Genomic DNA, 24,616 nt, shown 5'->3' with positions numbered 1-24,616 from the left:
TTTGAAAATGAAACTAGAATGGCAAGACCTCCAAGTGTTGTCTGGATATCACCGGATCAGATCTTCCATCTCCATCCTCCCCATCTCGACAAACACCAATATATCGAAAAACACACAAAAAGGTTAGGCACCATCTCGCTTCTGAGCCGAAAAAAATTTTGACAGCTAATTGGAGACGGTCATAAATAGATCTCGGAGAGGAAGCGCCGGGTAGATGGAACGTTGGAGGTGGGGAGGTTTCGAGAAAAATAGAAAGGTGCCAAACGGATGATGCCGAGAAATGAAATGAACAAGGATCGGGAGGAGAAAGTGGAAAGAAAAAGTCCAGGATGAGCTCGATGGACCGGAGCTCAATGGACAGCTCTTCGGCATCGCTGTCGAATAGCAAGGGGTAGATGAATCCATGGACATGTACTGTTTTGTGGAAGGCGCAACATCCCACAAATCTGCTAATTGAGGAAAATTTCCCACGAAAATTAGAAGACATTGTACAACCATAGAAAGAAGAAAAGGGACGCATCTCACAGGGAAAACAAAAATAATGGCAAAAAAAATTATGAGTCAGGAGAAAAAGTGAATTGATGAAGAAAAGGGAAGACAATGATAATAGAGCACAGCCATTATCGTTGTTTTTTATCTTAGAAAGTAGGCCCTCATATTTGAAGAGTTTGACTGATTGGATCAATATAATTATGAGGTCTATCATGGGATCAATATAACATGGTGGCTTTTCCCAATTTTCAGCATCTGCTCAAAGTATTTTGAACTGCAGATATTCTACACCTAGTATAATGGATCGTCAAATATGAAAAAAAAATTCTAGAACTGCCTAACGAACCATGAACATCTTAAGCTGATCTTATTGTTTACCTAGAAGCCCATCCTCGTCATTAGCCAATTACTAAAAATTTATCCGCAATTAGTGTCTCCCTATTTGGACACACGCACAGCGGGAAAGGTGCCTTCTCGCTTCCTAATCGAATCTATATGTACTAAATCGGTTGTCTCTTCGAACTACAGTATCCCAGCCCCCGCGAGGGGAGCCCCTCCCGAAAGAGACGATTTTGAGTCATGAGAGTTTGTCTTTTCTTGTTCCCCTTCATATGTGTGGAAAAAGGACGAGGAAGAAAGAAAAAGGGAGTGATTTTCGGAAGAGGTGGTGTCCTAATGCATTTTGAGGTAGTATAGATAGAACGGGGCGGATTGAGAAAAAGTGTAAATATCGGAGGAGAAATGAATAGATTGAGCATTTTAGAATCATTTGTCATGGAACGATGGAAGTGTTGGGAGTTATAGGGAATCAGAATAGTTCAAGAGTTTAGGTGTACTAACAACAGTGTAGTTGGTGTTATGGAACTAGTTGCCACTGATGTAGGTTCTGGGTCATACTGTGACATTCGATTACCCTAGGTAATCTAAGTTTACAATGTTTTGTACCTCAAAACTCCACGATTTCCTTATAGATGACCCCCTAATTAGACCCATAACAAGAGTCATCCTATGACTTATATTTATCTTCATTTCAAATTTTTTGAATAATCAGAAGTAGAATTAATGAGGAGAGCAGCAAAAACTGGAATACTAAAAGCAGTGTCGTAAAATATACACAAGCCCTTTAAAAAAATGAAGTCAAATTATTATATTTATTTTAGCATAGACAGTTACCTAATTCCGAGGGACCGTACTCAGCTTATTAAGTGAGGAAGGGTATTTTTCCCTCAAGGATGCCAGGAAGTTACATCATCAGCCGAATTAAAACGCGCAACGCGCGGTAAGCAAGAGAGAATGAGAGGGAGAGGCTGGCACCAAGGATTTCTGTAAAAGAGGTGTAAAGAGAGTGATGAGGAGGAACAAATGACAAATTCATAGGGAATGAGTAATACGGATTTTGGAAAATCCCTCCTACGGTCCTTCATCGTATCTATTCTTGAATTCACAGAAATCACTAGTGGCTCACCACAGGTGAAAATGGAGAGAAGAGAATGATGACAGGTAATCTCGAATGTATGAAGAAGACAACCAAAATTCAAGTAACGCACCTCCTCCTCCCCCAGTAGCTCATCTAAATTTGATGGAACCCTTCTTTCCTGTTTTGAAAAGGAGAGGTAAGATTTGAACATCTGTCATCAGTATAAACGGAAAGAGGGAAAAAGAGCGCCAAAAAGAAGTGGACAATGAGGAAACGAGCAGAAGCAATGCCTTAATTACACTACATCCTGAAATCTCTGAAAAATTTCCAATTTGTATAAACCCGGTAGTTCGGAAGAACACCCAAACTCACAGGGAAAATGTTTAAAATGGCAAAAGAAGCTTGCGGAAAACTTTGGCAACTTTGAAGATTGACGTCTTAGCTTAGACAATATGCCTGGGAAATTTATCAGTGCACAGACAGAAGCGTCATTTGAAAGATTCAGAGAGTCTAACAACCTACTAATTTCAGTGTGCACTTCTCCTCATCTATGCATCACTATCTTGTACTGATCCTATGAAGAGGAGTCTCTCTAATCTCTCTGAAAATTGCTCGCTTTCAGAAGGTGATTCCAACAAAACTTGAAGAAGGCGGTCATCAGAGCAACCGCATGGGATGTTAGCCTTTTAGATGAAGGAAGAAGAAGAAGAAGAAGAAGAAGCGCATGATGATAATTGATGGGATGATGATATGCGGCTTGATAGAACCATAATTAGTGGGTTAGAGAATATGTGTAGGTTTGAAAATTTTGGAAATTTCGAAAATTTCCGGTGAAAGGAAAGGAAATTCGGGAAGATGATAGAAATGGAATGGGAGATGAAATGGGCGGTATAAGGACAAAATTTGGAAATTGGTAGGTAGGAAAACTCATATGATGAACCTTCTTGGGTTGTTGTGAGGAGCACAAAATGTGGCCTACGATTGGGATCATGAAAAATTAAATAATTTTCTGAAAAGGAAAACATTAAAAATCTATTTGCCATAAAATTCTGAAAATGTCAATTGGAGGGAAGAGAATAGATAACCACAAAATCGAGATGTACCCTCAATAACAAATTTGTTGACTGATTTCCATTTGAGAAATAGCATCATATGCAGCGATATATATTAGAAAAATCTGAGTTTAAAATTTAATATTTCAGAGAAGTTGTGGGTTATGAAGCTTCCATTTTTGTTCATAACATAGGTCTTGAAAAAACTTGTTTTTTATTCAACCTATTCTGAAGATATTCTGGTTTTGCTAAGAAAAATGTATTACAATTTTTTCTGTATTTCCAATCTTTATTTCAATTATCTTGAAATATTCCTTATATGAGAAATCGCACTTTTAAAAGTCCAACCCATCCGAAAATTCCACTGGGATAGTCTTTTCCAGTAAGATTCATTTTTTTTGATTCATCAAAAAGACAGCGTCTTTGTCTTTGTACTTTTAGCTGAGCAACAGACTATATCATTCTGGCTATATATTCCCTCTTCTGTCTTCTACAGTAGGAATTCAAACAGATACTGCTATGTTATTCCATGGATGCTGTCCGGATCCAAAAATGTTGTGATTTAGAAGAAACAAAACATTTCCTCCTTTTTGAAGGCCATATATATTCTTCTTTTTTTTCTTCTTCTGCTTCTTCTTTCGTTTTCCCCAGTATGCAAAATTCTCCGTTCCAACCTTTTCCCCTCTTTTATTTGTTCACAAGTTGTATGATTCATAATGTCTGGATAGAAGGGGCTCATGATCACTACAGAAAGCAAAAAATAAGGAATGAATGAAAAATAAATTGCTTCTTGTGATAAGCTTACAACTCAATGTATTTTTCCTTATTAAAAGCGGAATGCAGTCAGAAGCCAAGGGTACATAGCCATAAACCCACCGTATTCCCCCATATTTGGAGCAATTGAGACATTTTACCTTGATTAACTTCTTCCCCACTCTTGAGGCAATCTAGAAACCAGTGTCGTAAAATTTTATGGAGCAGAGAGCAGCTGACAATCAACCAGTAGTAGACATGTATGAGAAAGGAAAGGGAGATGTTGAAATGAATTATTTATTATTCAGAATTCTTCGATTCAATTTCGGAAGGAAACATTTACCGGTAAATGGGGAGTTTGGGAGAACGAGCTTTTAAAATTGGTATTTTTTTCAGAAATTCCATACAATTTTAAAAGAAATATTTACTACACAAAATATTCAAAAAATATCAATCGAGAGGTGTTAAATCAAATCTAGACATTTGTTATACCATTTGAATTTTCATCATACTCCGGTGGTGGGGCACTTGCCATGGTGACTTCTACTCGATCCTGAATTTCTAATGTTTTTATGCTGTTTGAATTAACTACCGACCTGATACTCTGGAGGTGGCTCAATCAGCAAATTAAGATCCGGCTGGGTCACTGACAAAGCTGTCAATCGATTTCCAATGTCAGCCCTTCCCATAACATGACCAACCGGATTTGTACCAACAGTAATCGGAAATTCGACACGAAGTTTCTTGTCTTTTTCCACTTCCACAGTGACACAGTAATCCACTTCTATGATGTTAGTTTTGAAACTGGGAATCAATGGATTTGGAAGGACCAAAGCGACTTGGATGATCCCTTCTGAGCAACAGTTCACCTCGAAACTTTTCTCAACTTCGGACATTTTCGTTTCAGCTGTTTTATGGTCACAATGCTTATGACAGTGTTCATCGGAATTGAAATGAGAATTCTCTTGTTGCGCTTGATAGTGGACGTGCTGGATAAGTTGAGCTTTCAGGTAGTATAGAGGTTTCTTGGTGTGGTTGTGGATAGAAATGGCAATTGGGATAAATTCACCAGGGATGAATCCACTTTTTGGGAGTTGCACTTTGATCTTCACTTCTTTGCTTCCGAGGAATCCAGAATGTTTGCAAGCATGGTCCATCACTGGATTGCGAATTTTTGGAATTGCTGTTAGATCGATTATTGGCAGAACTTAAAATTAAAGTTTAATTTTTCCATTTAGGCGGTTTGCTATACCTGTAAACGCCCTCCTCGCTTCAACGTCCAACCTCCATGGGCGATTCAATTCAACATGAACTGTATATCGGACGCAACCATGAGTACCCTCGAAACTTGGTGGACAACTGAATGGTAGTTGGAAAACAAATGGGAAAATATTTACTCCGATCGGAATTCTATTAGACTGAAAACAACTATTGAAATTTTGGGAACGCAGTTCAAAAAATGACTCACTGGATTGTCTATGGAGCTCCATGGTTGCGAAACACCTTCGAGGATATTGATATGACTTTTGAAAGTTTTATTTTCTGGAGGCTTGGTATGATGATGGCAGTGAGATACTGGATGCCCAGATTTTCTACAAACTTTTAATTTGAAACTTTTTTCAAATAAATAGCTCACAAGTGTCTCTTCTTCTCAAGCTGTGTCCAATACGTCTGAATCTCTCCATGGATGCAAATTTTCAGTGATAGGGCGTGGATAGCACTTTGATTCCGAATTGTAAGAGATCCCCGTACACAATTACCGGGTACATAGTATTGTTCATCGAAGTCGATGGAGAATGTTGGCTCCATTTCTGAATTGGGAAAAGTTGGAGAGGTGGAGAATTAGTTTAGAGATACCGCAAACCCATATTAGAAGGACTCATGTAACAGGAGGGCCCTCCAAGTGAGGTTTGAAAAAATAAAAGGCCCCCCTCAAAATGGGCTGCTTAAAATTAAAAATTTCCGTACGAATACACCGAACTTTTCAAGGAAAAGAAAGGATTCTGTATTAGAAGGGCCCCCGAAGATACCTTGAAGCAATAAAAGGACCCTTCTAATAGAGGTTTTACGGTAGTTAGATCACAACTATCTCGGTTCCTTTTGAAAATATCATTCAACTAAAAACTGAGTGAAATATCATATTATCATGTTATCAGTTTACTTTTTTGAAAATTTTGAGAAAACAGGAAGGTAATGTCAAAGTGATGCTAGTGAAAGGTGCAATGTTGAGAAAGTTTTTATGACAGGATGTTTTTCAAAATTAGAGGTAAATTCACAAAAAAAGAAGGTGAAAATTCACACTGAGTTATTTTCTCACTTTCGCTTATTTATACAAGCACGCATGAAACCAAATACCCAAACAACCCGCACTCTTATCATTCACCCAAATTTACGTCATGTTTTTTGCCGGAATTATGATAAAACAAAAAAAAACCGTGAGACTAAACGTCATACCAGATATAGGTTTGGTACCCGTTCTTTCGGTGTTTGTAGTTTGGGAATGGTGATTCAGGTGTTTTCCTTGGGGAAAAGTTGGAATTATAGTCAACAAAGAAGACGGATGCAAAAGGAATTGATGAGGAAACCTCAAAGTAAAGATATGAACCGGTAAGAAACTAGAGCTTATGAAATTTTGAGAGCATTTTATTATTTTAATTGGTACTACTGTTTTTAATACATACAGTGGCGAACGCTCGTGAGTGTCACTCTATACTTTTGTTCATAACTTTGCTCAAACTTGTCCAATAATTGAAAACTTTTTTGTTAAATGTAGATGAATTTCTAGCAAAACGCCATATATGTTTTTTAAAACTCAATCAACTTCCATGTCTTCTGAATCTTCACAGACGTTACGATGACTCCAGAAGAAAAAACAATTTCCGTAAGAATTTTTTAAAAGATTGGCTTTGTAATGAAAAATGTTTGGTGTAGATCAAATACATACCAAAAAAATTTTGAAGCGGTTTGGAACACTTGCTCTTGAGATGTCCTCACTGGAGCATAAAAGGTATGGTTTAGGAGTTTAGCTATAACTCGGCTCAAAATGATTCAAATTTGCTAAAATTTTCAGAGAATGTGTGTCTTTAATTGTTTTACATTATATATATAAAATGTTGTATTTTTGGAATAAATTTTTTTTTTATAATACATAGCTTGTCTTCGGTACATAAAAATGAAAAAAATTGAAAAATTTTTATTCCCAAAATAAAAAGTTGTGTATGTATATCGTGAAGCATTTAAAAACACACATTCTTTGCAAATTTGAGCAAATTTGGATCATTTTAAGCCGAGTTATAGCCAAACTCCTGAGCCATACTTTTTATGCTCCAGTGAACACATCTCAAGAGCAACTGTTCCAAACCGCTTCAAATTTTTGAACCCAAGTGAAATCGTTATATATATTTTTAAAATATGAAAAACCAGCAAGCTGAAGCGTTTTATTAATAAGGAAGATATTATTTATTATAATTTGGAGGACAATCTTCTGAACGTTCCATTGCTCTCTTATAGCTTGGTGGCTCAGGTTGAACTGACACAGTTCCAATGATTATTGGTAGCTCGAAATCCACATTTTTATCATTTCCAACACTGATCAAAAGTTTGTATGCCAACTGAATGAGCTTGGTTTTGAAACTAGATCGTGTTGACACTGGGATGAGCAGTTCGAAATTCAGGTTTTCACAAGTTGAGTTCATTTTAATATCCTTTTTAACTTCCGAAATGTTGTCCTCAATAGGGTTACGATGGAATTTCAAATTTTCTTTGAAAATGTGTCCACTTTTTTGTTGAGCTTCAAAATGGGTGACTTGAATCAGCATCAGGAATATCGGAATGGTTTTTATACGCGTTTTGTTTATGATAGTCATTTCTATTGGAATCCTTTCTCCTGCTATGAATCCTCTTTGGTGAATTTTAACCTAAAGTCATGTTCATTTTTTAAAGTTAAAATGTTGAAGACCACTTACATTCACTTCAATTTCTTTAGACAGATAAAAAATGGATTTATTGTGTTCCAATGGAAGTAAACCTCTCGGAATTGAATTTAAATTTAAATATGGCATGACTGAAAAAAAAACAAGTGGTTCGAAAGTTTCTGTAATTTGAAAATACCTGAAATCGTTTGTTCAGATTCCATTTTCTTTTTCTCGGACCTCGAAACAGCCACATGAATTTTATATCGAATCGAACCAAACTTCCCTTCGAAACTAGGTGGACTTTCTTGAGGAATTCGGAATGAAAAATTTAAGGTGTGAGCCCCAGGAGCAACCGATTCGTACTTAAAATTGAGATTAACAAAAATAATTGTAGGGAAATTTTTTACCTTCTGCAGTTGAGTCAACTCATCCAGATGATCATTTTTCGAGGTGAACTGGATATGCTCTCTGAAAGTTGTATTCCAATGCTTCCAGAAAGTAACAGCCTCTCCGAGAATTCGAGCATCAATTGAAAAAGATAAAGGCTTATGGATATTGAAAGTTATTTTTCCAGTTACGTTTCGACCTGGAAAATAGGCAGCAGAAGAATTGTCAAGGTGAATTTGGAGTTTCTCCATTTTTGATAGAATTCTATTGAAGAATGAAGCAAACATGTATTTGAAAAAATTGTGTTATCGGAAAATGAAACTCCGCCCTACTGAACTCTCCCATGACACAGAAAATCAAACTATACTATTTGGAAATACGATGCCATGAATCATAATTTATGACTCTCATCTTTTCTCATCATCTTTACCCATCTTAATCTCAAAACCTTCTTTAAAGGTGGGGGGACAGGAGATTTTTCGTAGTTTTTTTGTAGCTAGAGTATTTATTCTACCGTCACGGTGTACAACGCTGTAATCACTCTGCGTACAGCTGTCGTCCTCGCCTTTATGTATGCAATCGGGCGTGCGCTTTCTCTTTGCCCGCGTGGCTCCGTCGGTAGCGGCGCCGCACCCTCAATCATCGCCCTCACAAGTTCAACTCCTCGAGGGGCATCTTTGAACGGAATTTCGTGAACATTATTTTTTTTCATGTCCCCCCCCTTTAATTATAGATGACTATTATAGTGCCCCTCAAAACAAATTTTGTTTTACATAGATCTTCATTTTTAAAAGTGCTCAAATGAAGTGAATTCCACAAGTCAGATCAAGTGCTGCTGAGATTGAATCATTATAACATTATATAAAAAACGCATTCATTCAATAAGATAATATTAGAATCCAGTTTTGCTTGGCAATGGAGGTGCAGCACCGGGAGTATATGGAGGAAGAGGACTTGTTTCTTGGAGATTGTTGTAGACTGGATATCTTGGAGCAAAAGGCTGAAAATTCAAAAAATTTTTTTGAGTTCATTCTAATGCATATTTAGTCTCACCTCGGAATCTTCTACCTTTGTAACACCTTGCATTGATTCCTCATAGGAAGGTGGAGCAGATGCCATAGGTGGTGGCCCGATAGGAGCTCCGAATCCTACACCTCCAGGTCCGATTGGTGAGGCTGGTGGAGCTGATGGAGCTGTGGGATACACTGACGCACCTGGAACCCCTCCTCCAATGACTGGGTATGGTGGTGCTGTTGGTGATACTGTTGGCATTACAGCAGGTGCAGAGGCTGCTCCTGTTGGAGCCAACTGACGAATTGGGATGGTTCCAATGATCAAGGGAAACTCAACTTTGAGGGTTCCACCGAATGTAGATGCAGTGTCCAGTTTAACGGAAATGCAGTAATCCACATCAATAATTGGACAAGTGAAGGATGGAACAATAGCTGGAATCTTCATTGATAGAACAACTTGACCGCGGGAGTGAGGGGCCACATCAAAGTTTCTTCTAGACTCTGCCACACATTTTTCGTCGTTTTTGTGATGAGTATGGTGTGTGACATTCATCGCACTTCCATGGCTAGCATGAAAATGAGATAATTGGGTCATTTTGGATCTGACGGCTACTACTGGAGACTTGGAGTTGTTTTCAATGTTGATGGTGATTGGGAGAATTTCACCAGCAACATAGCCACGTTTTGGGAGGCTAACCTAAAAGTAGTTATGTAGGTAAATGACAATTTTGAAGACATGATTACCGTCATAGAGACCAATCCTTTTTTAAGAATGAATCCAGTGTTTTTGGATGTAGAGTTCACCATAGGATTGATGGCAGTTGGTGTGATGTTCAAATCATACATAGGGACCACTGAAATATGAAATGGTTGTTATAAGTTCGGAGAAAACAGTAAATTGAATGAACTCACCTGAAAAACATTTTCTAGACTTCTTATTAAACTTCCATGGTCTATCCAACTCAACATGGACCGAGTACCGAATGTGGCCATGACATCCCTCGTAACTTGGTGGACAATTTACTGGCATAGCGAAGGCGAACGGAAATACATTGGTTCCAGCTGGTAGGCGGTCCTAAAAATGAGACTTTGAAATCTTTGGGAAAACATTTACATACCTGTCCATCTGCAGACTTCCATGCAATAGACTCTCCAGTGAGGTAGTTCACAGTAGCGGCGTAATGTACACTCTCCGTATAACTCTCACGGTTTCCTCTAGCGTCTCTGAAAATTTTAAGTTCTGGAAAATCAGCGAAGAAAAAAACTTACGTCCGATATCTGCGCTCACTTTCACTCCAACTTGTATGGGCACCTCCATGAATGCAAATTTTCAAAAATCTCGCTTTGATCCACTCTCTATTCTGAATAACCACTTTTCCGGTCACAGGTTGGCCAGGGAAATAAACAGAGTTCGGAGCATCATACTCGATTCGAAAATCATCCATTTCAACCTAAAACTTAAGAAAAATTTTTGAATATTTTTAAAGTGAAGAAAAGTAAGATAATTTTCAGTATTGCTGACAGAGGGGTAGAATAGAAGGAGAGGTAAGAATTGAGAATGTGATAAGAAGAATTTCGTTATCACAGTGCTGACTCAGATTGGCATCAAGCACCAAAATGACCAGGGAAAAAAAATCAATAAAACGATGACGCCACCAATATCATTCTTTTTTTGTGAAATTCGGTATAATCTGTCTGTTTTCTATTTTAACAGTTCAAAGTAATGTTTTATTTTTGAAAAGAATGAAAAGCAAAAGACTTTAAAATAGTGTTTGCTTAAAAGAGAGACACAGGAGTAGAAAGTAAATATAGGTTACAGCATGTGATTCAGTTTTGAATAGGGAATAGAGGAAGAGACATCAAAAATAAGAATATTTGTGTTGAGAAAAAAGCAAATAGCTGAACAAGAAGTGTTCAAAAAATTTTAATGCTGAAAAAATGATTTTAAGGATAATCCAATACCTTAAAGCTTGTAATAGAAGGGCCCCCACACTGTCCAGTTTGAGCTCAATTATCTGAATTCCTATGCAAGATATCAAAAACATGTCAACTAACAAAACACTTTTGATATTATGGTAAACAATTTATTAGTTGACAACTTATTTGTATCTTTGACGGGAAGTGTCAAAAAGGGGGTCTTTCTTTTGCAGGTTTTACGGTAACAGTTTGTTGGGAGAGCTCATCAGATGCCGAGAAGAGTTGAGAAATGCATTTTTGATCTACTCAACATTCTGAAATAGTCCTAGAATAAGGATAAGAACAAAGATCCCGCCAAAATTGCTGATATAAATCAGGACCCTTTTTTCTTGCTCAAATACCTCTCCGTGAAAAATCTACTTTTTAAAACTATCTCGTGAACAAGATTTTGGAAATATAGGATAACCACATAGATAAGGAAACGACACTACCTAATCCATTTTAAAATAAGTAGTTTTGTAATTTTCGGTCAAAATGGTTCGCGAAGGAATCGAATTATTAAGCGAATACGTGCCACAAACTTTTCTCTTCACTCTCATATTCCTGCTGACCTCCTCGGCGATTTTTATGCTGTGTAGTGGAAAAAAGGATTCGAATAGACCACCATCTTCGAATTCGGAGACTTCTAAGGTGAGCCAGGTTTTAACAAATAAAATTTCTGATGTCCGATTTTTAGCATAGCTCACTCCAGAAACCGGTGTTATCAAATGCTCCGAATGATGTAATTCCACCAGCACAACCAACAAGAAATGTTGGCGAGCCAGTCAAACCTCCAACTACAAATCTTCAAGCTCTCAAGGAAGAATTGAAAGAAGAAAAAGAGGATAAAAAAGCGAGTAGTCCACCTCCTCCACCGCCGAAAAAATCTGATCGAAAATCTATTGTGAGAATGTTTAGCAAGAATAAAGCTCAAACTCCGCCGAAAAAGGACCCGGTACCAAGTTTCCCGTTTTTTTATAAATTTTGAAAAAGAATTCAGATAAAACCGTCCGGGGAGAGTGCGAAGAAGGAAGTAAAGGAAAAGTCTGAAGAAAACGAGAGTTTGCTGAAACTTGAAAAAGAAAAAACAGGAGCAGGAGGAAAACCCGATAACTGATTTGGAGTCACATCAGGATGATAATGAAAAGAAGAAGGAGTCAAAAAAGAAAAATAAGCCAAAAGTGGTGAAAGGGAGCAATGAGAAGGCTGAGAAATCAGAACATGCTTATTGAGACTGATAAACTTTTTTCTCTTTTGTTTGTTTGATTTTTTGATCTGAATACTGAAACAACCAGAAAGAGTTCAAGCTATAAAGTTTAGTTCGATATAAACTTTATTCAAAGTTTATGGAAAAGTTGTTAACGTTAAAAAAATTCAAATTTTTCATGAGACTGTTCCAGATGACCTGAAAATGGGAATTTTTCAAATAAATAAGCTGGGAGCAAAGTTGAAAAATTCCATGAAACAGAAAGCTTGATAAGATTTTTATGGGATGTCTGAAATTGTATATATTTTGTATTATCCTCAGAGAATCGAAAATTAAAAAAAAATGTAGCCCCATATCTTCAACCCAATAGGTTCCAGGGTAACTGGTCACTTATCGCCCCATTTTGAAATTATTGAAGTTTGCCTGACTTAAAAGTTTTCTGGTCGTGATTTCCATCCTTTGTCGTGATTTCCATCCATCTGGTAGCTTGTCAACCTAGATTTTTTTTTCAATCTACGACTTTGCCACGTATTCTTTGTTTTTCATTCACTTAAAATCTTCTGCACCTCTTTTCAGAACTATTTCTATTTTTGTCATTTTCTCACAACCACACACATACATCTCTTCGGATATAATTTAGCTTCACTGTTCGATATCCAGTTTTCCTTAACGACAATGTCTGGAATTGAGAATAATAAGGAAAACAAAAAGCAGCAGAAAGCGTTGAAAAAATCTAAGAAGGGATCGATAAGAAAATCTGTGTCGGGTACAAAACAAGCCAAGAATTCCGCCAAGTGCAAAGTGATAGATTTTCCCGTTCTGATGACTAATATTTTTCTAATTTCCAGCACAAAAAAAGAGCGAGTCAGGACAAAGATGTTAACCTTCAGACCTTGGAGCAACGCTCTGAAATTTTCACATCGGATGTTTCAGAAGGAGGAGATGACAAGGAGGAAAATACCGCTAGCATCAAGAAAAATTACAGCGTCCTGAACACGGTATCCAATAAAGCTTTTACTCAATTGTCTGCTGCTCCCACTCCACCACTAACACATTTTTTGCCAGTGGTTATCCAAGTCAGTGCAGGAACCTTTGAACGTTTTTTTCAATATGTCACTGTTAATCGAAACTTGGTTATCACTAAAGTTGACCGTTCATTAATACATCATTTCATGCCTGGAGATCAAATCACCATTGTGGATGGAACCGCCCATTGGACCATAGAATCTTTAACGTCATATATGAAAGGATCATGGATTCGTGGAAAACCGGCTGTGGCGATTACAGTAATCCGTGTGTGGAATATAAACTGCATTACCAAAGCACAATACGATCTCATCAGTATGTTGATTGAAGACCGAGTCCACTACTTTCGGGTGAAATTGTATAGCCATACTCCGAATTCAGGGATGGTGCTGTGTTCTGAAAAGAAACGAATTTTAGTTAAAAGTGTAAGTTGGTTCATGAATGAAATTGAATATAAAATAAATGCTAGTTCAGCTCCGCGCAAAAACTCCAGCCAGCACAGGTTTCATAGTTGGAGATCAGATTCTTGGTGTCAACAATGAGATGTATGATGTGAAAAAAGAGAAGATGGGAGCAATTAAGAAAAAAATCCGAGAAGCCGTTCAAACCAGTTTCGAAAAAGACGGATGTGTCGAGTTAGATAGAGAAATACAAATTATGATCCGCAGTATTTTTTGACTTTTCAGGGTAATTGCATGCCGACTTATTGGAGCTCGTAGCTCCCCGGTGCCAAGTCTCGACGCTGAGCTGGCTGAAAAGTTTGCTGGATATGCTATTGGTGTGGAGAAAGGAATTCATGTTGAGAAGAAGAGTCAGAGATGATTTAGAATTGGAAAAAATTCAGTTAAAATTTCAGGAGATGAGAATACAAACCTTCCGTTTGAAGCTGATGCCTTGGAAATCGCGTTAAGAGAGTTGACAACTTGGCGTTGTTACGAAGGAAGAAACGGATTCGAAACGGTGAGTCTACTGAAAATATGTATGCTTTGAAATCTTTATTTTCCAGCCCATCTGTGACAAAGGTCCTTCTCTCCTCTCCGACAAGGGAACTCATCCAGCAACACCGGGAGGACAAAATGATCAAACAGCAACATCATCACCTGGCACATCTACACCATCTTCTTCGAACACTCAAGTCTCTGTTATGGCCCCAATCCCTATTGTTAGAACTACTTCCAATACGGTCATGGCTGAGAAGCTAGCGGTTGAGAAACCAACGAATAAAGGGGATAAGCCACCATCTACTCCAATTGCGCAGACTCCAAGAAAACGCAGCGTTTTCAGAAAAGAAATAGAGAATCCCCAAACCCAAGTTACTTTCAAAGTATGTTTTCTAAAAGTTTGAATTTGCGAGAAACACCTTTTACTAATTTCAGGATGCTCCAGAAATCAACAAAATCACTTCAGACGTTCCAGAGGAGAATGAGGTCAAAAAGTGTGATGCTCGTTCGGGAATGATTGCGTACTTCAAGAATATTATGAAGTGAATAACTTTGGACTCTTCCCTTGCATCTTAGAAATAAATGAACTACTAGATAAATTTTTTTTGTGTCAAGTATTTTTTTAATACCTTGTCGAAACTTTCAAAACTTCATTTTTAATAGATCCAAAAATTTTGGTTTTGGCGGGATCCCTAAAAAGGATTTAATCGTATCACAGAAAATTGAACAATTCTCTACATTCAACCTATGAAAGAAAATCCAATGAATAATAATGAATTTTGAAATAAGTCTTATAAAAAACAAAAAAGTTCTTATTTCCGCTCCGCCTGATTATTCTGCAGCGACGTCTTTCCAGGTCCAAATTTGTTCTTGAAGTAGGTCATTAATCCAGCCTTCTCGTTACACTTTTTCAGTTCCTCCTCCTCTGGAATATCCGATGTAATGTTCGACTGTTCGGGTGCATTCTGCAATGTTTTTATTTTTATTTTTTAAGTTGCGAAAAAATTGGATCATACCGTAATCTTTACTCGGGACATCAGATGATCGGTCTCCGTCATATCCTCTATTTTCTTGGTCTTCTGGGAGCTAGTAGGTGGTGGTGGCTGTTCAATAGATTTTTCGAAGTTCTTAGGCCTTAGAAAAAGCGTTTTGACAGGAAGACTAGTACTATATTCCGTGACAGGCAATACTGATGATGGTGACAGAGCTTGAGAATCGCGTGGTGTTTTGGCAGATGGTCGAGGTGAGGTGCATGGAGTCAGGGAGATCGGATGCATCATTAGAGACTTTCTCGGAAGTTCACACAGGAGAGACTCTCCTTTATCACATGGGAGCTAAAATAATTAAGCAATTTCAACAACCTCCAGTTTACTCAAATTTCACATTTTCCCAATCTGGCTTGACCCATTCCTGTAAAAAGGTCAGTTCTCTAAGAGCGATCTCCAATGCGTCAGCTGGGAATGGAAGACACATTAATTGCTCAGGGTCTGAAGTTGTTTGTTTTTGTCCACATTTTTCCTAGTTTCAAGCTCCTACCTTTTCTCACCACCTTATTCCCTCTGCGAACACCAACAGCACAATCCGGGTACTTCTTTCCCAAGTCGGCTTCCAGACTTGGCGCTGGTGAGCTACGTGCTCCGATTCTCCGACTTGCCATTATGCTGAAAATTGTTACCGTTAAACGAAACTTTATTAGTGCAAGACTAATTGAAGTTTCGCTAGAATCAGTAGCCCTACTCTGCAAATCCATCTGTGCTTTTTTCGACAAGCTCATACGCCATTTTGATCATAGCTCTTTTGTTGATACCGTAAAGGAATTTGTTGTTGACCCCATAAACTTCGTCACCAGAGAGGAGTGCTGTGCTCACCGCAGTATTGGCTCGGACCTTTAAATTTTTAGAAATATGCTTACCATATTACTATCGATGCTTACATTCTTAACTGTAACATTTTTCCAAGTCGATCCCAATTTCATGCCTCCTCTCCCACCACTTTTGCAATACATCCTCACCAGAAAATATTGTTTTCCCGCTTCTGGTTCCGTATACTTTTCCACCAATGTTTTCAGCTGATCATCCGTCCAACATCTCATATTCCATACACGGATTACTGTAACCACACTTGTGTGTTGCGTTCCCGAACCCCTTTCGCACATGTCTTCTAAACTCCATACACTTTTTCCGTTTACTCCTGAGATTTGATCTCCTGGCATGAACTCAGTCATCAAACATCGATCTACTTTTGTGATGACCATATTTTGATTCACAGTGATATATTTGAAAATATTAAACAGCATGACTTGTTTCAATTGAACAGAAATCGAAATGTAATGATTTGGAGGAACAACTTTTAAATATAATGGTGAAAATCCCATGGTCTCTGTTGGATCCTCTTCAACATCGGTGACATCCGTAGATTCAGAAATCATTTCAGATGTCAGTTGAGTTTCGCTGGCCTTCTTTTTGCGCTGAATAAATATAAATACATTGCACCTAAAAATGGATGCATACCTTGAACTTTGGAGATTTAACCAATTTCAGTGGAACTGCTTCTGACGTGGGTAGCTTTTTCAAATTTCCCATGACAGATGAACCTTGTGTCTTTGATTTAGTTTGGTCTTTCGGTTGTTTCTTGTTTTCCTTTAAATTCTCAGATCTCGACATCTTTTTCGTAACCTTTCAAAAATGATGACTTCATAAAATAACTTTTTCTATCCGATGACAAGGATGTTGATCCAAAAAACTCAGTCGCCAAAAAAAATCAGAGCGACAAAAAAAAATTTCCACTTGACCTTTATATGTTAAAGAATCGTGGGACAGGGGAACTTCTCAAAATTCTGAATATCGCTGACATCAGTTTGGAGAATTCGCATTTTATTCTGCGAAAAATCCTCGCATCATCGAAAAAAGAAAAAATGCAGAGCAAGTCGCCGGTGGTTGATGCAAAAGAGCAAATGAAAAAGGTGAAAAATCTGTGAATCATTTTTTTTGAATCACTAAAACCTATTTTTCTTCCTTAAACCCCTCCTATCGTTCACTTGCTTTTTTGTTTCAGAAAACTCCAGAAGAGCTGGCTCAGATGGCTATTGTGAACCGTGCATTCTCTGCTGAATCCAGTGATGATCCACCACCACTTCTTCAGAAGCGTTCCGATCGACACTGGAGCCATTGAACAATCAACTCAAATCGGTTCCACTTGTAAAAGCTTTCAATTCGGCGGAGAACCAGTTGGATAAGCAGGCCCAGAAAAAGTGACATGTGAACTTTTTTGTACAATGCGATTTATAAATGTGTGAAATTTTCTTCTTGTTTTTTTGTTTACCATCTTCCAACTTATAAAGATCTGAAGAGTAACATCGATTTGGAATATATTATGAACTTCCAACATTAACTATCTCTAATTCTCCTTTAAAAAAACCTATCTAAAAATTCTTCTTCACCCCAATACAAAAGAAACCGATAAGATAGGCTAAATCCCTTTGTTATTCTTCAGCACATTGACAGTTATTGTTGCTTTTAGCACCGTCTGTCAAAAATTTTTTACACAGTCCACCTCGTCAAATCCGACCTGGTCCTCAGGGAAGCTCCGCCCCTCCTGACAGATATCCATGTGGCCCTATTCACTCATGTATTCTCTTCATGAGATTGGTTTATTGTTCACCTTGTTCTTCTCTATACCACGATGTTTGCCAATCTTGTGCCTGTCCCGCCAGTTCCTCCTACGACGGTCCTTGATATTGAATTATCTTATAACTCGAAAAAGTACTTCCCTGGTGAGACTTTGACTGGAAGAGTAATTCTTCAAACCAGTGAGCCCATCCGTGCACGTTATCTCAAAATATCATGGGAAGGAAGTACGAGCTGCGAGTTTGGAGGAATGAAAAGACAGGTTCATTTTTCGAATTGTGTGATACCATGGATCGCTGAAACTGGAGACGTAAGTTTTTTTATATCATTGTATTCATATGTGGCTGTTAGAACGCAAAACCAATACTAAATGCGTGTCTTGCGAAACAATTAACCTGTGGGAAAAGGTCAAGTAAGACCTTGTTCACAGTTAACCTATGGGAAAAGGTTAAGAGTGATAAAACCACCCAGAAAGACTCAGCAAACAATATAACAATTCTACCATTATTCAGAGCGTAATACCATCTGGGACCCACAAGTTCCGATTCAGCTTTTGTCTTCCCAGTGATGCTCCACCAAGTTTTTGCGGATATTATGGTTCAACCACATATTCTATCTATGTCAAACTTGATCGTGTCTGGAAATGGAATATGGAGACCCAGAAGACTTTCAAAGTGGTACCAAAAATGTGCACAGCAGCGATGGCACCTGACATGATGGTTCCTACCAAATTCGTAATGTACAAAAACTCAGGATCCATTTTCAAGGATGGAGTGTTCTCGATTAAATTGAACTTCCAGAAGCGTTCTTTCATGCCCGGAGAAAGTGTTGAAGTTATTGTTACGATGGAAAATAATTCTTCAAAACCAATCAAATCAATGCAATTCGAGCTCATCCGCCAGTCTCATTTTCACTCTCAACACCAAAAAGATTTCTGTTCTCTTAACAACTGCCTCAAGGATTGCCCAGTTCCACCAGTTTACACTAGAAATTGTGAGAAAGTTCTGAACAGTCGCGTCTATCCGTGCAACGTACCACCTGGAGAAACCGAACAAGTGATGGTGGCGGTTGACTTGCCACGTGGAATTCCAGCAACATTTGAGTCTGCAATGATTTCGATGGGATATTTGCTCGGATTCTCGCTCAAGAACGGATCATGGACCAACAACAAAATTGACTGTAATGCTAGAATTGTAATTGGAAACGAAGAGAGAATCGGGGTGTCAGGAGGCAAAAATGCTCCACTTGCACCACCACCGTATTCTCCATGATTTTCATCCATGATTTTGATTCTTTCTTAATTTTCTTTGTACCTTTTGTTCTTGAAAATATTCATTTTTTCAATGAATTAACTTCGTCTATTTCTTTTTTTGACCCTAAATAAACAGAATTTTGAATTCTTCTCAACGCTTCTTCCCACTTCGACCTATAGAAAAATTTATGAACTCTTATCAGTAAGCATTCCAAATACCATAGTCCATCGAATTTATGAGGAGCCAATGAATATGCATGGGAGTGTAGACCAAGTAAATAGAAGTTACTCGTTATATCAGGACAAACACCTTTTCTGTATGGACAGACGACCATCTGCAGTAGTGCCTGTTATAGTTCTTCCCTTTTTTGGGCAAAAATTACTTTTTAATATAGGTTTTTTTTCCAGAGCAGATACCACTATTTTTAAACACAACGGCTGTCTGTGAGACGACTTTTGTAACTTGAAAGTGCAGCGAAGCGCACTTTCTTTATGTGCTCCTTTGCGATTCCGTGCAGATGTTACAGCATATGCATAACTAGCATATGTTTAGAACGAACTCATTTGAAAATGTAGCCAACCTACCAAAAAAAACAGCATTCCTGTAATCTTACTACCGTAAAACCTGTATTAGAAGGGCGGGCCCTTCTATTGTTCCACGGTACTTCCGTAGGCGATCCTATTAGAGGGACACTTCAATTACAGGGGTCTTTATATTTTTAAAAAGAGTGTTTCTACAAATTTTCGTGAAATTTCAGATTTTCCGGAAAATTTTTCATTGAAAAAAGACGGAAAATTTTAAAATTTTAAGACACATTTTAGATGGGGGTCTTTTTAACAGTTTGCCTTTTTATTACGGGGCCCTTCTATTACAGGGGGCCCTACTATTTTTCCAAGCTCTTTCCGGAGGGCCTTTCTATTAGAGGGCCTTTGTTTCTCTCACCACTTTTTCTGAAGTTCGTTTTTCATCTTTCTTGGTAACTTTGTTTTTGTACCTAACGTTTCTCATCTGACACTTTTCTCTCGATAACAGAACGGTCAAAAAAGAGAGGCCCCTTAACTTCACCAATTCCGAAAACCAGTTCGCTCGTCGGTCACATAAAAGCAAAAGGAGATGTGTATTTAAAAAGAGAGTGCAGAGAGAAGAAGAATAAGATTGCTGCCATGGACGACCCTTCCAATTTACAATTATATGAACCATTCGGCAATCAAACAGAGTATAGAGACTATGTACTTATGAAGAGACGAAGATGGGGTCTTCAAAAAGAGAGAGGGATGTACTTGTTGGGATGATAGGTTTTTGGTTTCATGAGTTCATAAGAATTTTCTTTTTTATGATGACATTTTAATTGGTTTCTTCTCCACCATTTTCCTAGAAACTCTTCTTAGAAATTCACAATTCCCTTGTCATGTACTTTTTGTTCTTTCTATAAAATAGTTAAATTTCAGATGACCGAATGTCTCATCCACTATGATCGTGATGTGTATCATGCTGGAGATAGTGTGACCGGAGTCGCGATTCTCACCATCACCAAAGATGTTCGAGCACGTAATGTGAAAGTGATATGCATCGCAGAAAAAGGATTCATACCACGAAAAGCACGCGGCGGTACCAGAGTACTCCCGATGTTCGAAGATTATATTGTTCCATGGAAAGCCGAGAACGGATTTGTGAGTTAGAAACATGACAAAAAAAAAGGATTATTACCGTATTTCTTCTAATAGAAGCCCGATTATCTCGATTCCTGTCATGGATGTCAAACATTTGTCAACTGACTAATCATTCATCGTAATATCACAAGTATTTCGTTAGTAAAATACTCTTTAATATCGTTCACAGTAACTGAGATAATTGCGCTCAAAGTTTACGGTTTGGATGGCCGTTTATTAACGGAAACACGGTGAATTATTTATTTGGTCTTGCTTCGGAAAGAGATAAGAAGTACAAAACAAGATTCAAATCTTTTGATGCAGATGTACTCATTTGGACCCATTATTTTTTCCAGAACAAAATCACCGTAGGAGAATACCGGTTCCCGTTCAACTTCCAACTGCCTCAAAATTCACACAACTCGTACTATCATCGTGGAGATGGTTACATGCAATACTATGTCAACGTAAAAGTCAATCGTCCGCTCCGCTGGGATTTTGCGAAGAGAAAGTTGTTCCGAGTCGTATCACCACCAACCAATTCGCCTTCTATTTTCCCATCAACGACTGCTCAACCTCCGAGATATACATCGACAGCTTCATTACACCAACCTCCGAGATATTCATCCGTCGACGGAACTCCACCACCAGCTTATCAGGCATGAGTCAGTTTTTCCTGTTTTAAAGTCTCCTGGACGTGTTTTTTTTTCAAGAAATTTTAATGACTTTTTATTATGAAAGGGAAATTTTCAAGTTAAAATAAAGAGAAATTGAGATGTTTAATGAGATTGTTAAGTACAAAAAAAAAGATGGTGTTAAACTAGTTAGATCCTCTGAACCCCCATTTCAGGATCAGTAACAGCTTCAACTGGTTTCTGCTCTGATCCCATAACAGCCTCAGCCAATGTCAAATCTCCTTTTTGTTGAGACCATTTTGCAGGTTCCGCTCTGAAACAAACCAATTAATTGCCACAATTTTTGAAAATCCTCTACCTGGCGAAAACTATAAAAATTGTATTGGTAATTGCTAAAACGGCTCCATAAACCATGAATACTCTTTGCCATTCACTGAAACTGTCAGTTGGGGTTAGTGCTGGTACAAGGAAGGATCCAGCCATCAGGGAAGAGCAAGCGATGATCTGAAATTTTAGAGTAATGATTATCTACATACAGTAACTCTACTGCAAACAATCGGATAGCTTATTCAATGATGCCGCTAAGGGAAATCGCGGTATGAGCAACAAAGGGCACCAAACGTGTGAAACAGCGGCATTTTTTGTTTGACCTACTATCATTAAAAGGTATTACCTGTACAATTGACATGACGAATGGTGAGTACTGTCCAGAAACCATCACTGCGCATTTACTATAACCGCCAGATGAGAAACCAAGAAGAGCCATTGGAATAGCTGAAGACATTAGTTTTCCCAGAACTTTTTAAAGGTCCTCACATAATAGTATGACATCCAGCACTTTGCTTCCTCCAGGACTAGAGCATGCCAAAACTATAAAAAAGATTGATGAGCCAAGGAGAGCACACGAGTTGAACATTTTCATTTTAGTGAGATCTGATATGGATTTTATGCGATCTGAGAAGAATCCAGTGCTGAATTTAATGACGAGCTGGAAATTTAAAGATGAATGCGGAAAGAAACATTCAGAAAACTCACCAAGCATGCCATTGGGATAAGTGTGAGAAGCCCAGCTTCAGTGGGTGAGCAACCGATCACTCCACGGAGATAAATTGGTGCGTAGGAAATGGAAAATTGGGAGACGAGGAAGTTTCCAATAACCGCAATCCAAACTCCCCAAATAACGATGGAAGACACAATTTTGCGAATGGGAGTCTGAAATAAAGATTTACGGTTGTGGACAATGCACTACTGCAATTCTGAATTCAATTTTTAGTAGAATAAGTGTCCTTACCTCATTAGATCCTTTTCCTGTTTGATTAAGTTTCTTTCCAAAACTGATTTTCCTCCATTCCTTTCTTTGGACAAACGGATGTTTCACTGCACGGTCTCTATAATATACTGCCCATAGAATAGTGAGCGCTGCAAGAATTGCACCGTGCAAATAGAACACCCACGGCCATCCAGCTACAATAGACAAGTTGAAACAGGCATAAGAAAAATGATCCTACCACTTGTGGCCAATGCTCCAGAAACTGGCATAGTGAACACGGCACCTACTTCCACATGAGCTGATAAAACCGAAATGAATAGTCCTTTTTCGTTGACAGCCGCCCATTCGTTCACAACGACTCCGGCTGTTGTGAATAAGTTTGCCAATGTGATTCCTTGAAGAGCACGGAGGATAACGAAAACTGGGAAACTCCAGGAGACCACAATAGGCGTGATAATAACCAAGACTGTTCCGAAGACTCCACTAATTGTCATAACTTTGTGAACACCAAATCTGGCTGTTAGTCGTGACATTGGGACAACGGCAGCAATCGCACCAAGAAATCCAGCTGCGAATCCAAGACTTTTCTGAGCGGTGTCGAATGCGAACCTTCTTTCTGATAGTGGAAGATTGGGATCATTCCAATTGACTTCATCAATCGACTTGTTTGAACTAATAAATTCTTCCCAATATGGAGATGAATGGAGATTCACCATAGACACATAGGAGGCATTATAGCAAATAATTCTGAAAAAAAGAAAAACTTTGTATTATATTCTATCAAGAAAAAAACTTACGATGAAAGCATGAACGACAAAAACAGTAAAGCAATGACTAGAACAATATAGCGATTTCCACCCAAACATCCATATCTTCTCTCTTCCTCATCATGGTTCATTCCGATCGTAACTTCAGATGACGAGTTTGAGGTAACGGTTGTTTCAGATGATGCTGACATTTTGTAAAACCAAAAAAGGTTGTAATTCTCAGGAGGTCGCCCGCCATAGGTAGTTTTATACTACTGCTTATGCAAATTGACCTGTCGTGATGATTTTCAGTGCAACACCACATGTTGTAGTTGAGGAGTGAACAATGAACTATGTAGGAGCACAAGCAGCTCAGTTCTAGTGAAAACTTTTAAGTTCAGATATACCGAAAATTGATAAGAAAATTGAAGCTGTTTCAATGTAGCAAGGTGAACGTATTCGGAAGTGAGATAGTGTACCGTAAATACTCTAATAGGTGGCCACCCTATACTTGAACTTTGAGTTCAATTATCTTAATTTCTATAAGAGATATCAAACTTTTGTCAACTGGTAAAATGCTGGTGATGTTATAACAAACGTTTACGCAGTTGACACATTTTTGATATCTCTCAAAGTAAATGAGATAATTGAGCTTAAAGTGCAAGTATAGGGTCGCCTTTATTAGAGTGTTTGCTGTATATTGGAACGAGAAATAGTATTTCTAAAAAGAAGAAAAAATCAATTATTGTGTTCCGCTGTCTTAATTTCTATTTTTTCAAACTCTCAAACAATGCACCTCCGTCCCAGACTTCCCAGATCCTAATTCTAAAATCGGGCAGGTGTGCTTTATCCACTATTTTCAAGTACTTTGTTTTCAAGTGACAAGAGATGACGAGGTCATTCGGAATAATGGGAAAAATTAGAATTTTCTGTGAAAAAACCAATTTAAAGTATGAGCACGGGGTATAATTGGGGAAACAGAATGGGATAATTTACAGGGAAAAGAAACTTGTCAACAAATTTTTTCAAAGGAAATAATGGGAGATTTCAACCTTTTCGGTTCATGTTTTCAAATTTCGCTGAATACTGTTATCAACGAATATCTGTAACTAGTATCATACTCACGCTGAAGTTAGCAATTTGCTGAAAAATGCACAGACAACCGAATTTCCTCTAACAGAAGCCCACCCAAACTGTAAACTTTATGCTCACTTATCTCGATTCCTGTCGAAGATACCAAAAATTTTAAACTGATAAATTATTTATCATAATATCACCA

At 38.1% G+C, this 24,616-nt stretch overlaps 9 protein-coding genes across 9 annotated transcripts; 4 read left to right on the top strand and 5 right to left on the bottom strand.

Moving 5' to 3' along the window:
- Window positions 1–4,189: 4,189 nt before the first annotated feature.
- Cbr-arrd-8 lies at window positions 4,190–5,523 on the bottom strand (the record flags this gene model as incomplete). Its single annotated transcript, XM_002629724.1, has 5 exons — window positions 4,190–4,267; window positions 4,311–4,921; window positions 4,967–5,132; window positions 5,183–5,306; window positions 5,351–5,523. 5 exons carry the CDS (start codon window positions 5,521–5,523, stop codon window positions 4,190–4,192), a joined length of 1,152 nt encoding a protein of 383 aa, XP_002629770.1.
- Window positions 5,524–7,169: 1,646 nt separating this feature from the next.
- On the bottom strand, window positions 7,170–8,266 carry Cbr-arrd-3 (the record flags this gene model as incomplete). Its single annotated transcript, XM_002629725.1, has 4 exons — window positions 7,170–7,631; window positions 7,680–7,777; window positions 7,825–7,990; window positions 8,036–8,266. 4 exons carry the CDS (start codon window positions 8,264–8,266, stop codon window positions 7,170–7,172), a joined length of 957 nt encoding a protein of 318 aa, XP_002629771.1.
- Window positions 8,267–8,907: 641 nt separating this feature from the next.
- Window positions 8,908–10,473, bottom strand: Cbr-arrd-7 (the record flags this gene model as incomplete). The annotated part of the gene is made up of 6 exons (XM_002629726.1): window positions 8,908–9,015; window positions 9,069–9,725; window positions 9,773–9,882; window positions 9,941–10,103; window positions 10,147–10,252; window positions 10,298–10,473. 6 exons carry the CDS (start codon window positions 10,471–10,473, stop codon window positions 8,908–8,910), a joined length of 1,320 nt encoding a protein of 439 aa, XP_002629772.1.
- A 1,006-nt stretch (window positions 10,474–11,479) lies between these two features.
- On the top strand, window positions 11,480–14,704 carry CBG01013 (the record flags this gene model as incomplete). Its single annotated transcript, XM_002629727.1, has 8 exons — window positions 11,480–11,635; window positions 11,682–11,888; window positions 13,040–13,642; window positions 13,692–13,852; window positions 13,904–14,028; window positions 14,074–14,177; window positions 14,224–14,541; window positions 14,594–14,704. The coding sequence occupies 8 exons, from the start codon at window positions 11,480–11,482 to the stop codon at window positions 14,702–14,704; spliced, it is 1,785 nt and encodes a 594-aa protein (XP_002629773.1).
- A 266-nt stretch (window positions 14,705–14,970) lies between these two features.
- On the bottom strand, window positions 14,971–16,821 carry CBG01014 (the record flags this gene model as incomplete). Its single annotated transcript, XM_002629728.1, has 7 exons — window positions 14,971–15,123; window positions 15,175–15,492; window positions 15,542–15,645; window positions 15,695–15,819; window positions 15,896–16,044; window positions 16,092–16,625; window positions 16,669–16,821. The coding sequence occupies 7 exons, from the start codon at window positions 16,819–16,821 to the stop codon at window positions 14,971–14,973; spliced, it is 1,536 nt and encodes a 511-aa protein (XP_002629774.1).
- Window positions 16,822–17,072: 251 nt separating this feature from the next.
- CBG01015 lies at window positions 17,073–17,329 on the top strand (the record flags this gene model as incomplete). Its single annotated transcript, XM_002629729.1, has 2 exons — window positions 17,073–17,120; window positions 17,213–17,329. 2 exons carry the CDS (start codon window positions 17,073–17,075, stop codon window positions 17,327–17,329), a joined length of 165 nt encoding a protein of 54 aa, XP_002629775.1.
- A 510-nt stretch (window positions 17,330–17,839) lies between these two features.
- On the top strand, window positions 17,840–19,055 carry Cbr-arrd-2 (the record flags this gene model as incomplete). Its single annotated transcript, XM_002629730.1, has 2 exons — window positions 17,840–18,094; window positions 18,297–19,055. 2 exons carry the CDS (start codon window positions 17,840–17,842, stop codon window positions 19,053–19,055), a joined length of 1,014 nt encoding a protein of 337 aa, XP_002629776.1.
- Window positions 19,056–20,485: 1,430 nt separating this feature from the next.
- Window positions 20,486–21,351, top strand: CBG25446 (the record flags this gene model as incomplete). Its single annotated transcript, XM_045241650.1, has 2 exons — window positions 20,486–20,707; window positions 21,043–21,351. 2 exons carry the CDS (start codon window positions 20,486–20,488, stop codon window positions 21,349–21,351), a joined length of 531 nt encoding a protein of 176 aa, XP_045097970.1.
- A 159-nt stretch (window positions 21,352–21,510) lies between these two features.
- On the bottom strand, window positions 21,511–23,549 carry CBG01018 (the record flags this gene model as incomplete). The annotated part of the gene is made up of 8 exons (XM_002629731.2): window positions 21,511–21,634; window positions 21,680–21,825; window positions 21,995–22,095; window positions 22,138–22,309; window positions 22,357–22,533; window positions 22,613–22,785; window positions 22,830–23,338; window positions 23,389–23,549. 8 exons carry the CDS (start codon window positions 23,547–23,549, stop codon window positions 21,511–21,513), a joined length of 1,563 nt encoding a protein of 520 aa, XP_002629777.2.
- Window positions 23,550–24,616: the final 1,067 nt, after the last annotated feature.

This window comes from Caenorhabditis briggsae (genome assembly GCF_000004555.2).
Source record: "Caenorhabditis briggsae complete genome, chrII, whole genome shotgun sequence".
Taxonomy (NCBI): domain Eukaryota; kingdom Metazoa; phylum Nematoda; class Chromadorea; order Rhabditida; family Rhabditidae; genus Caenorhabditis; species Caenorhabditis briggsae.
This window is presented reverse-complemented; position numbering and strand designations above follow the sequence as displayed.